Genomic DNA, 12,917 nt, shown 5'->3' with positions numbered 1-12,917 from the left:
TGTGTGAAGTGTGGAAGGTATAAAGTACCGCAACAGCATGGTCATAAGGCGCCGTCATAACTGCAGAAAACAATACGATCTCGTCATTCTTTTCTCTTCCTCCTCGCCAGAAAATGAGGCTAGGTGTGGCATCAGCGGGAGGTGCGTGGGTCGTGGCGATGGTGGTGCTGCTGCTCGGCGCGGGCATGATGCAGCCGCCCACCACCGAGGCAGCCGCGGCCCCACACGGTTGCTGTCGCCGCGGTCGCTTTGCAGCGGCGGCTTTGGGTTTCATAGGGGTGAGCGATGAAGTGCGAAACACTTGTTATGTGTGAACAAGTTAAAAATACGAGCATAGAATCCGCACTTGTAAATCTAGAAGTAAACATGAATGATTCTTTTCTTTCTGTTTTTATCGACCAAGGGGTATCTAGCGGGACGCCATCACGGCTACCATCATGGCGGCTGCGGCGGCTGCGGTTCAGGATGTGGGGGGTGTGGAGGAGGGTGTGGGTGGTGCGGAGGCGGCTATTACGGCAGGCGGCGGAGGAGTCTAGACGAAGTGATGGAAAGGGAGGTCATTGAAGACATGTTTATGAAGGTAAGGCCTTGTGGTCTTTTGCTTTGATTGGCAATAGAATATCGGAATATAGTTTTTGTTGCTCTTAGTTCTCTGTCTTTGTGAAGATTTTGGCAAGGTCTATTCATATTGTTTCTTCACAATTCCTTTCTAGCCAATTATTACAAAGTGTATATAGTTTCTACGTAGTTATAACAGAGGATTTGTTGTTTTCTAATTATTCTGTTGTAATAATTAGCATTCCTTGTTCCTAGACACAATGATAAACTATCGATATACGGAGTTAACAAATGACAATAACCACATTTTACATCCTATATATTTACTTGAATGACGCAGCCATTTGTCATGTTATTTAGGCCAGAAGGTCTTATAGGGATATACAGCGTCCAGCCAATCGAGGCAACAAGCATAGCACGTGTCTCCTCTCTCCCCAGTTCGCCTCACAGGACAAGGACCAGTGCGGACTGCGGCTGGTGTGTGAGTTGGCACAGAAGGATCCCAACTACCTGACAGGAGACGAGACCCTCATTCTTCTGCCGTACAGGTGAGCTTAAGAAGGAGACGCTGACAAGGTGCTAGATCTTTGATGCGGTTTTATTTATTTTGATGGACCTTCACTTCTTGCAAGGAAGAGAGGGAGGGAGGGAAGGAGCAAGGGAGAACAAAGGGGAGAAGTTGCGAAAAAAAAGTTTGTCTAATTTTTCTATTTTTTTTTTTTTTTTTTTTTTTTAGCGCGCTGAATGACCACCAGAATCCTAAAAAATGTTCTAACCAGATCGGCTGCTGAACAGCTTGACGAAAATCAATAAATTCATAGATCGATAAGGAAATAAGTAAAAATCGTACAATTTCGCACAATTCAGGATGAAAGTTAAATGAAGATTTGCTCATGTCTTCCGAATCTTTCTTCACAGTAACGCTGCCGCCACAAATAATAATGATAGCAATGTTCAGGTTCCCAATTCTAACATGAATGTACTTCAAAATTTTCCATTTTGCACAGAGGCCGCGACGAGAGTGATGAGAAAAGTTACTACGGACGATACGACAAGGCTGTGTGGCACGGGCAACATGGCAACCCCTGCAAGGAGCTCTTCTCGAAATGTCCATACTCCGCACCGCAGATCATGGGTTACACCGCTACCAACACCACGGACACCGTCGCCTGACTGCAGCCTACACTGCTGATGTGTATCTTGCGTTATCACTGGAATAAACACTGAATTCAAAGTAAACGTGTTTCCTTTAAATCTGCAATTTGAACAACAAACGACAACCACAAAATCAACAACAATAAACCTCAACATAAACAAATAAATGAACCATAAACAACAAACACAATGAACATCAGCAAAATAGATATGGACTTCATGAACAACAATAAGAACAACAAAAACAAAAACGTTCGTGTCAATATTCTCACTAATTGTTACAAGTCTATAGTGGCGTTGCTCAACTAATGACACTTGTCTGGTAGTCTGCGAATCGTGTACTTGGGGATCGAGATCGTACAGCAGTCGCAGCGTCATCAGTAGCAGCAGCGGCAGTGACAGTGGTGGTAATAGTAGCGATAATAGTAAAAACAGTAAAGAAGGGAAAGTAAGTCCTGTGCCTTAGTAATGAATATTGCAATAGCAATACGAATATAATACTAGTAACGGCTATGGTAATGGTGGCAATAGAGGGAGTAGTAGGAAAAAAATTAGGTGCAAGATTAGATGCTGTGTATTGATAACAAGGCGGGAGCAACACCACTACTGGTGCATGCGGCAACAAAAGCAAATCCTCAATATCAGTAATGCAGGATAGGCAAGAAATAACAGGTCCAGGCTTGATAAAGTGAGATAGAAAAGAGATAGAAATAAATTGCTTCTCAAAGAAATTGGTAATAGATAAATAAAACAGACAGTAAACAAACTGCTAGTGCCTAGTCGTCAAGGAACTTAAAGGAAGATTAAATAAAATTGTGAATGAATATAACTAGTGGACATAATAAGTAGGCCAGTTTCATAAAGAGTCTGCCACATGTGGGCATAACATCTTCGTGTGACTTTCTCTCGTTATGTAATAACATTAACAACGTGAACAGCAGCAACAACAACAACGTGAACATCATCATCCTCATAATCTGCAGCAGCAGCAGTGACGACAGCAGTAGTGGCAATAACATCATTACGAACGTGAACTTGAAAAACGAGAGAGAGAGAGAGAGAGAGAGAGAGAGAGAGAGAGAGAGAGAGAGAGAGAGAGAGAGAGAGAGAGAGAGAGAGAGAGAGAGAGAGAGAGAGAGAGAGAGAGAGAGAGAGAGAGACTGATAACACTAATATCCATACTGCGATGTGCTGTCCAGATAAGATTAACAAGAAAATGTATGAGGAAGTGCTGGGTGCAGACAACTGAGCACAAACCAAGCACGACTGAATTGATTGTGGCTGTAGCATTTCAGATCGTTATGGAAAAGAAACTGCCACATATGAAAGGTATCTGGAAACACGACAGTAATATAGTCATAATAGGATCACTACATTTTTTTTCATCATTCAAACAAATCTGGGAAAGGACGCAAAGATGAACAACAAGTAGCTTTCTTGTGTTTTTAACTATAGTTGCAGCACTAAAGAGGAAATACCCATGAAGACAACTGTGTGGCTTTTGAAACGAAAACGAAGGAGTTTTAAAATGCTCTTAAAAATTTAAAAGTTAAGTTTTAAGAAGCGTTTACATATTTCATTAGCTATAGCTGCAGCATTCACTAGAAAAACAAAAGACTCAAGAGGACACACATCATCTGCGAGACATTTAAAAATAGTTTTTGAAAGAACAAGGGATTTCTAAATACGCGCTCCAGTGAAGACGGCTGGAAAATTCACCCATCCATTAATTAATTCGTGGCGGGATACGCTTCACCCGTCAGGAGGGAGTAAGCGCCTGGTGAAGTGCGTAGCCTCCTGTGGGTGGTGGTGGCAAATATTGATGTTTGCTCTGTTACGAAGGTCCCAGCAGCGTGACCTTGAAACGCCACCCACCAGTGTATAAAGCCTCCAAATAAAGAAACTCGAGGCAATGACTGTGTGTTACTGCTGCTACTGTTGTTAGTGTTGTTGCTGGTTGTGATGGTAGTTCTGGTGGTGGTGGTGGTGGTAGTGTTGTTGTTGGTGTTGTTGTTGTTGTTGGTATTGTTGTTGGTGGTGATAGTGTAGTTGTTACTGTTGTTGTCGTCGTCGTTCTCGTTGTCGTTATTGTTGTTGAGGCGTTTTCAGTAGCGTCACCGCAAGGCCAATCATGTTTGACTTCACGCTGAACAGGACAGTGCTGAGGTCAACGTCGGTGGTGCCAGACGCCCGTGTCACTGTGATCTCAATCCCTGGGAGAAGTTATCGTACACATCAGTCGCCTGAGCCAGCACTGTGGTCAAGACGTAAACACAGCAGCATAGTGGAAGAGTTTGGGGATTTATTCCTTGATGGGGAGTATTATAGGTCACCAGTGTTTCATCATTTGTATATGCCGAGGGCCGAGCAGCGCAATACTCATCCAAAACAACAGGTCTTCAGTCCTGGAAGTGGTTTGATCTACGCGGGCTTGTTTTGAAGGTGTTCCATTGTAGATGTATGGCTGCGGTTTTCTAACGCCTATATAGTTGAATTACGTCAATAATTAGCAGATAATCTATTTTACCATCATTCATTACTTTATGATATAAGGATTTGCAAAAATATTATCATTTTTCACCTAATAATAGAAAAGTAACTCCATTATTGTATCGAAGTCACGACTAGAAGTATGGAATCGGACAACACCCACAACAAGGACGGATAGATGCGACATGTCACCAGCTACCACCAGCTCCTTAATCTATTTCACGCCGTATTTTTATATCGGTTCTCTCCAGTATGCCGCACAATATGTAAACGTAAATCTACATCTACAGTACCCACCTCTATGGCCTAACATACGTCTAACTATTCAGTTTTATTCGAAATGTAACTCCTTCTTGATCTCATTCCATGAGGTTGATGGGGTTGCTCCACGCTGATTGGCTAAAAAGCGTTTGCCAAACGAGAGCAAACGCTTTGGAAAGGCGTTTGCTCGCGTTTGCGAAAACTTGCCTCCGTTTGACTCCGTTTTCCCCCAGCCGCGCCGCTACTGAAAACGCCTTTACTTTTGTTGCTGTCGTTGTTGTTGTTGTTGCTGTTGTTGTCGCCGTTGATGTTACTATTATTTTTTTTTTTTTTTTTTTTTTTTTTTACATTACAAGGGCACTGGCCAAGGGCAAACAAAGTGTTGGAAAAAAAAAAAATCCCGCTGGTTGCCAGGCCCTGTTAAGAGGAAAGTAGAAAGAGAAAACAAAAAATCTAAAAGGAGGGTCCAGTTAACGTAAGAGGTGTCTTGACACTCCTCTTTTGAAAGAGTTTAAGTCATAGGCAGGTGGAAATACAGACACAGGTAGAGAGTTCCAGAGTTTACCAGTGTAGGGAATGAAGGAGTGAAGATACTGGTTAACTCTTGCATTAGGAAGATGGACAGAATAGGGATGAGAAGAAGTAGAGAGTCTTGTGCAGCGAGGCCGCAGGAGGGGGAAGGCATGCAGTTAGCAAGTTCAGAAGAGCAGACAGCATGAAAACAGCGGTAGAAGACAGATAAAGATGCAACATTGCGGCGGTGACTTAAAGAATCAAGACAGTCAGTTAGAGGAGAAGAGTTGATAAGACGAAAAGCTTTAGATTCCACCTTGTTTAGTAAAGCTGTGTGTGGATCCCCCAGACATGAGAGCCATACTCCATACACGGGCGGATAAGGCCCTTGTACAGAGCAAGCAGCTGGGAGGGAGAGAAAATGGACGAAGACGCCATAGGACACCTAACTTCTTGGAAGCTGATTTAGCAAGAGTAGAGATGTGAAATTTCCAGTTTAGATTTTTAGTGAAGGATAGACCGAGTGTGTTTAATGTAGAGGAGAGGGAAGTTGAGTGTTATTGAAGAAGAGAGGATAGTTGTCTGGAAGGTTATGTCGAGTAGATAGTTGTAGAAATTGAGTTTTTGAGGCATTGAACAAAACCAGGTTTTCTCTGCCCCAATCAGAAACAAGTGAAAGATCAGAAGTTAGGCGTCCTATAGCATCTCGCCTTGAGTCATTTAATTGTTGTTGGGTTGGGCGTCTGTTGAACGCTGTTGAATAATGCAGGGTGGTATCATCAGCATAGGAGTGGATAGGGCATTGAGTCAGATTTAGGAGATCATTGATGAATAATAGAAAGAGAGTGGGTGATAGGACAGAACCCTGTGGAACACCACTGTTGATAGTTTTAGGGAAGAACAGTGACCGTCTACTACAGCAGCAATAGAACGATCGGAAAGGAAACTGGAGATGAAGGTACAGAGAGAAGGATAGAATCCGTAGGAGGGTAGTTTAGAAATTAAAGATTTGTGCCAGACTCTATCGAAGGCTTTCGATATGTCAAGGCCGACAGCAAAGGTTTCACCGAAGTCCCTAAAGAGGATGACCAAGATTCAGTTAGGAAAGTAAGAAGATCACCAGTAGATCTGCCTTTACGGAAACCATACTGGCAATCAGAGAGAAGGTTGTGAGCTGATAGATGCCTCATTATCTTCCTATTAAGGATAGACTCAAAGGCTTTAGAAAGGCAGGAAATCAAAGCTATAGGGCGGTAGTTAGAAGGATTGGAGTGGTCACCTTTTTTAGGGACAGGTTGAATGTGAGCAAACTTCCAGCAAGAAGGATAAATAGAAGTAGAGAGACACAGATGAAAGAGTTTGACCAGGCAGTGAGCGAGTTCGGAAGCACAGTTTTTGAGAACAACAGGAGGGACTCCATCCGGACCGTAAGCCTTCCGAGAATCAAGGCCAGAGAGGGCCAGGAAAACGTCTTTATAAAGAATTTTAATTTTAGGGATGAAGTAGTCAGAGGGTGGAGGAGTAGGAGGAATATGCCCAGAATCATCCAAAGTTGAGTTGGTAGCAAAGGTTTGAGCGAAGAGTTCAGCTTTAGAAAAGAAGAGACAGCTGTAGAGCCATCTGGATGAAGTAAAGGAGGGAAAGACGAAGAAGTAAAGTTGTTAGAGATATTATTGGCTAGATGCCAGAAATCTCGAGAGGAGTTAGAATTGGAAAGACTTTGACATTTTCTATTGATGAAAGAGTTTTTAGTAAGTTGGAGAATAGATTTGGCATGATTACGGGCAGAAATATATAGGGCATGAGTTTCAGCAGTTGGATGGCTACGGAACCGTTTGTGAGCCGCCTCTCTATCATTGACAGCACGAGAACAAGCAGAGTTAAACCAAGGCTTTTTAGCTTTAGGGTTAGAGAAAGTATGAGGAATGTATAGCTCCATGCCAGAGATAATCACCTCTGTTATGCGCTCGGCACAAAGAGAAGGATCTCTGACATGAAAACAATAATCATCCCAAGGAAATCAGAATAGTACTGCCTTAGTTCCTCCCACTTAGCAGAGTTAAAATGCCAGAAGCACCTCCGCTTAGGCGGGTCCTGAGGCTGCACTGGAGTGATAGAACTGGTAACGGAAATTAGATTGTGGTCGGAGGAGCCCAACGGAGAGGAAAGTTTAACAGAGTAAGCAGAAGGGTTGGAGGTTAGGAAAAGATCAAGAATGTTGGGCGTGTCTCCAAGGCGGTCAGGAATACGGGTAGGGAACTGCACTAGCTGCTCTAGGTCATGAAGGATAGCAAAGTTGAAGGTTTGTTCACCAGGTTGGTCAGTGAAAGAAGATGAAAGCCAAAGCTGGTGGTGAACATTGAAATCCCTAAAATGGAGATCTCAGCAAAAGGAAAGTGAGATAAGATGTGCTCCACCTTGGAAGTCAAATAGTCAAAGAATTTTACATAGTCAGAGGAATTAGGTGAGAGGTATACAGCACAGATGAATTTAGTTAGAGAGTGACATTGAAGTCTTAGCCAGATGGTAGAAAATTCTGAAGATTCAAGATTGTGGGCACGAGAGCAAGTGGTGTCGTTACGCACGTATGCGCAACATCCAGCTTTGGATTGAAAATGAGGATAGAGCAAGTAGGAGGGAACAGAAAAGGGGCTGCTGTCAGTAGTCACAGACAACTGTGTTTCGGTTAGGAAGAGAAGATGAGGTTTAGTAGAGGAGAGGTGGTGTTCCACAGATTGAAAATTAGAACGAAGGCCACGAATGTTGCAGAAATTGATAGTGAAAGTATTAGATGAAGTGTCAAGACACCCAAGGTCGACAGCAGAGGGCAGTCCGACCTGGGGACATTTATGGTCCCCTCCCCAGAGGGGGACTCCGAGGCAGGGCGTGGTGAAGCCATTATTAAATTTTGATTTGAAGAGAGTGTAAAAGTGTAAGGTGTTGTAGTGTAGTGTAGGAAGTAGTAGAAGTTGTCTTTAGAGGGCAGGCTGCAGCTGCTCAATTGTATAAATGAGACCACAAAGGGAACCGGGAAGAGAGGACACGGGGAATCACTCAGTCTGCAGCACTGCCTACATCCCCGTAAGTACCTCTCCTGGAGTATTCCACCGGGCGGCAGGTGACTACTGCCTACTCCACTAAATTATGATTATTATCATTATCATTTCTGTTATTATTATTGTCATCATCATCATTATTTTGTCGTCATCACTACCATCACACAATTTATCATACTGTTGTCTTCTTTGTCTCATCGTATCAAATGATCATAATCTCCCTTTTCCTCGAGCACGCGTCCAAAGTGCAGTACAGTAAATTTTCGTCACATGCCTTATTCCGCCCAACCCTCGAAAAAAGAATGGAGAAAACCTCTCGGATCCCCAACCACTTGTATTAAAAGAAATGTGCCGCACTGCTACACCAAGTCATCTCATTCTAAGGACGCGGGAAGAGACAATCGTTTCATGAAAATGAGGAACGTAAAAGAAAAAAAAAAATGGAGAGACTGCACTAGGAAAAGAGGTTCACACACAAGATGTTATTTACGTGATGTAATAAACGATAAAAAAGATAAATAAATGAATAAAAAAAGTACACCAGTAAGACTTGCGCAATCACCTGCCTCTTCAGTAGCGGGGGTCATCAGGGTAAATAGAACCGTGGCCTTGATCGCGTGCCCTTGAATAAGATGTATATAAAACGGTGTTCTCTGGATCATGCATCTTAGAAGCCGCCTGTACCGTGCAGGACAAACCACATAGCAAGACGGGCCGATATATATCTCCCTGTGCTACATATCACAGCAAAATTTTGCTTGATGGCATCGTGAGTTTCCAATGGACAGTTTACCGCGCATGCGTAATCTGCGTATCTGTACTTTTTTTTTTTTTTTTTTTTTTTTTGCTTATACGATACTAGGGATGTAGAAAACTTATAGCGAGAATCACACTGTTATTCTTCAATTTCGTGATGAAGAAGCGTATATCGTCAGTAGATTCCAACAATGATAATGCATTAGTGGTATTGGAGTTTCGCTTAGTGGAATCAAGCGTAGTGAGAACAAGCATCACATGCATCCTATCGTAAATATTAAAACATAAATGAAGAATTCCTTGCCTGAATAATATCGCAATACTGCTCCCACAGATGAAGATGGTGACCCGCATTGCTGCGTCTGCGTTGGTGGTGGTGATGGTTGTAGCGATGATCGGACCCGCTGCTGCCACGCCGTCCCCGAAAGCAGAGGCCGCTGCTGCGGCTGCTGCCGCTGCCGAGCCCTGCTGTGGTCGAGGTGCTGCCGGGGCTTTGGGCTTCGTCGGGGTGAGTCACTGAGACAAAAAATATTAATGTGGCGAATACCTACACAAGATTGGTATATTTAACTTTGCATGTCATAATAATGGAAGTGAAATGAAAGATAAGATAATTGTAAAACACTTAGTAAGGTATATACATATATATGAAAAAAAGATTTCTTACCGCCTCTAATTCAAATATTTTGCAGTTTAATTTATATTTCATTCTGTTGTCGCAACTGTCTGTTTCTCTTCTACATTCTCTTCGTCAGACCGTCTTTTTTTCTCTAATTCATGCATGTCAATTATCTGTCGCAGGGCTTCGTGATTGGCCGTGCTGTAGGCCACCGCCATCACCACCACCACCACGGCTGTGGCGGCTGCGGCGGTGGATGGTGTGGTGGCTGCGGTAGGAGGAGGAGGAGTTTGGACGAAGTAATGGGCACCGGAAAGCTCGAAGAAGTATACAGGCTGGTTCGTGCAGCGTCTTTTCAGTACTTTCATATTTTGAAACTTTCTGCGGCGCACCTCTACTGCTTTTGAATGACTACAGTTGGAGACTTTATTTATTTTCTTTTTAGGTTATTTCATGGTTTAAGTGACAAACTAACAAGATCTTCATACTGTCAAAATGGAAAAAACAGGACAGATGGGAGCAAAAAAGTAGGGGGGACAGACCTGAACACACACACACACACACACACACACACACACACACCCGGTAGCTCAGTAGTTAGAGCGCTGGCTTCACAAGCCAGAGGGTCGGGGTTCGATTCCCCGGACGGGTGGAGATATTTGAGTGTCTCTCCTTTCACGTGTAGCCCCTGTTCACCTATATAGGTACGGGATGTAAATCGAGCAGTTGTGACCTTTTTGTCCCGGTGTGTGCCTGGTCTCAGGCCTATCGAGAGAGAGAGAGAGAGAGAGAGAGAGAGAGAGAGAGAGAGAGAGAGAGAGAGAGAGAGAGAGAGCGCTTAGGGGGAATGTGAACAGAGGGGACTGAGAAGGCAGGTTTGGGAAAGGATGATAAGGAGTGGGAGGAGAGGGCTTGACAGGGTTGAGCAGGAAAGGAAGGGATGGTGTGGGAGATTAGATCGGGAGTGACAGTGTAAAGTAGAGAGGCAGGATGGGGAAAGGAGATTGGATAAGGCAGTTTGGATGGTGGTACTCTATGTTAAACATGCTATGTTAAACATGAACAAACATTATTCTTAAATACTCAGTTAGCAGTTGAACATCAGGATAAAATTCATCCCTTCAAACAAGCAGATTACAATAGCTTTAGCGACTGAAAGACATGCGATAATCACTGAGTAATATGTACCTCTTATCTTATCACTGTAACTGTTGCTTCCTTTAAGATCACATCCAAGGACAAAGACCAGTGTGGCCTGCGGCTTGTGTGCGAGTTGGCGCAGAAAAACCAGCGAGATCTGACTGACAGCGAAGTCACAGTCTTGCTGCCATACTGGTAATGTTTAACTCTCCATCACCGACTCTCCTATTACCCCCCCCCCCCTTTCCTTCACTCCCTCACGGCACATGAACCTCTAATACATAACACAAAAGGCTGAGCACTGAATAATCAGGACTATACTAAATGAGGAATATTTTGCCTACACAGGGGTCTCGAGGAAAGTGACGAGAAGAGCTACTACGGGCGGTACGACAAGGCGGTATGGCACGGGCAGCAAGGCACCCCCTGCAAGGAGCTATTCCCGAGATGTATGTACTCGGCGAATCAGATCATGACCGATTTCTTGCCGGATTCCACTGGCCTTTACTTCTGAGGCGGAAATACCGCACACTTCATCGGTCTTACTGTGTTACTGCTAAAACACTTCAGCCACTTTGAAAAATAACTTTCAAGAAGCTTTTCTGGATGTTTTCACCGGTGTTGTGATCCTAACTGCAGATGGACAAAAACTTTGCGTCAGCAGAAAAAAATACCCGTGAGAAGGCAACTGATTATGAAAATATCCCTTAGAACACGGGGAGTTTGTAAAAAATACAGTTCATGTTTGTCATTGTATTTCAGTGAATAAAAGGATTTTGCTCCTAGTGTGATATTTCAGATTCCATAAGTCTTAGACATCTATCAATCAACAGTTATTCAGCAAAGCTAGGAAACACGTGGCATGAAGGCTGCTTAGATTCTTTACCTTTTGCCAATTATTGTATCAATCTTCATCTTTAGTATGAGAGAGAGAGAGAGAGAGAGAGAGAGAGAGAGAGAGAGAGAGAGAGAGAGAGAGAGAGAGAGAGAGAGAGAGAGAGTGTCAGTCTACAAACTCCCCTCACGTGATGAGCAGTGAGGTCTTTACAGCTCGTTGGTTTTTAGCTTTTGTTAAGTTGTTGTTTTATCAATTCCTACTGCAGCAGGTAGTGTACTTATTGGAAATGTTGTAAATAGTAAGAACAACAACCTAAAGGTGGCCAAAACCATCTAAAGTTTATAGTACGAAACTGTAGTAGAAAGAAAAAAAAAACTGAGCAGGCATTGGCTGAGCAAATCTCCCTCATGGACGCTAAAGGTTATCCTTCCCTTCAGTTATTAAGAGATATAAACAGTTCTATTTGCATTTTCAATTTAAAGACAAAGCTTATTTAAGTCCCTGCATATCCCTATATATCCGTATTCTTAATGCAAGGTAGTTATTCATCAAGGTTCTTCTCTAGAATCACTGCTCCACGCCGATCTGTATAATACGTATAGCACAGTGCGGTATATGTAACGTGTTTACCATCAGTGAGAGTTTTGGCGAGTGCTCAGCCTTAGTGTGTCGTACACAAGCCTTCAAATGTGGTGTGTTCGGCGAGTTTTCTATAAGTCCATCAAGCTGCGGCGAGCCACGGAGCTCCATCACATTCAGAAATGAGCAGTACACTGACTTGCATTTGTTTCTAGCTGGGGTTTGTGGGTAACTGCTGAATAGGATTCTTATTGTGTCTATAGTTCTTTTGTCCAATGACGTGGCGCCACCTCTTACCACGAGCTGCGCCTATGGGAATTTGCTATTTTTTTTTCTTAGGCGGGACACAGCTGGGCAGACAGGTGCACAGAGAAATCTGTGTGCGCAGTTCAGTCATGGCCACCAGTGACATTAGTTGTAAAGGTTGCGAATTTGATTACTTGGAAATCATCGCTCCTGAGATGCAAGTTAATGTACAATCGAGAAGAGGACCAGCCAGGACCTTCATCCTTTCGTTAAGGTATTGTGAGGAGGGGCATATTGTGTGAAACTATAAGAGAATCGGTGTGGGGGGAGAGAAACTGCCCTAAAGCAAGGATACGGTAGGTTAGGTTTATGTTAGGGTTAGGTTAGTGTTGGAGGGGGGGTCCGGGCTAGGTTAGGTTTATGTTAGGGTTAGGTTAATGTTGTTGTAGGGGGGTCCGGGGGGCCACAGCCCCCCCGTTAGGTTACATTACGTTACGTTAGGTTTTTGTCCTTAGATTTTTTTGGATAGCCATATCTCGCCTCTTTTGGCTCCCCCCCCAAAAAAAAAAACCCGATTCCCCACAGTCCCCCAAGCTTGTTGTGGGGCAGAAGGGGGGAGGGGAGGGGAAAGAGGGGAGCAGTGGTTCTGTAGTTTTACCTTCATCAACTCTATTATGCAAATTACTACAACCAAGTTGACTTACAT

At 43.5% G+C, this 12,917-nt stretch overlaps 2 protein-coding genes across 3 annotated transcripts in view; both read left to right on the top strand.

Moving 5' to 3' along the window:
* The window catches only part of LOC123518523, a 2,265-nt gene extending 473 nt beyond the window's left edge, over positions 1-1,792 (top strand). For both annotated transcript variants that reach the window (XM_045279324.1, XM_045279323.1), the window contains exons 2-5: positions 111-278; positions 404-580; positions 997-1,106; positions 1,566-1,792. In XM_045279324.1, the coding sequence (XP_045135259.1) occupies positions 114-278; positions 404-580; positions 997-1,106; positions 1,566-1,731 (618 nt within the window). In that variant the 5' untranslated portion in view covers positions 111-113 and the 3' untranslated portion in view covers positions 1,732-1,792. The remainder of the gene's footprint in view (positions 1-110; positions 279-403; positions 581-996; positions 1,107-1,565) is intronic.
* A 6,910-nt stretch (positions 1,793-8,702) lies between these two features.
* Positions 8,703-11,333, top strand: LOC123518526. The gene is made up of 5 exons (XM_045279327.1): positions 8,703-8,802; positions 9,124-9,297; positions 9,591-9,746; positions 10,634-10,743; positions 10,897-11,333. Exons 2-5 carry the CDS (start codon positions 9,124-9,126, stop codon positions 11,060-11,062), a joined length of 606 nt encoding a protein of 201 aa, XP_045135262.1. The 5' UTR covers positions 8,703-8,802; the 3' UTR covers positions 11,063-11,333.
* The last annotated feature ends 1,584 nt before the right edge of the window (positions 11,334-12,917 follow it).

This window comes from Portunus trituberculatus, chromosome 44 (assembly GCF_017591435.1).
Source record: "Portunus trituberculatus isolate SZX2019 chromosome 44, ASM1759143v1, whole genome shotgun sequence".
Lineage (NCBI taxonomy): Eukaryota > Metazoa > Arthropoda > Malacostraca > Decapoda > Portunidae > Portunus > Portunus trituberculatus.
This window is presented reverse-complemented; position numbering and strand designations above follow the sequence as displayed.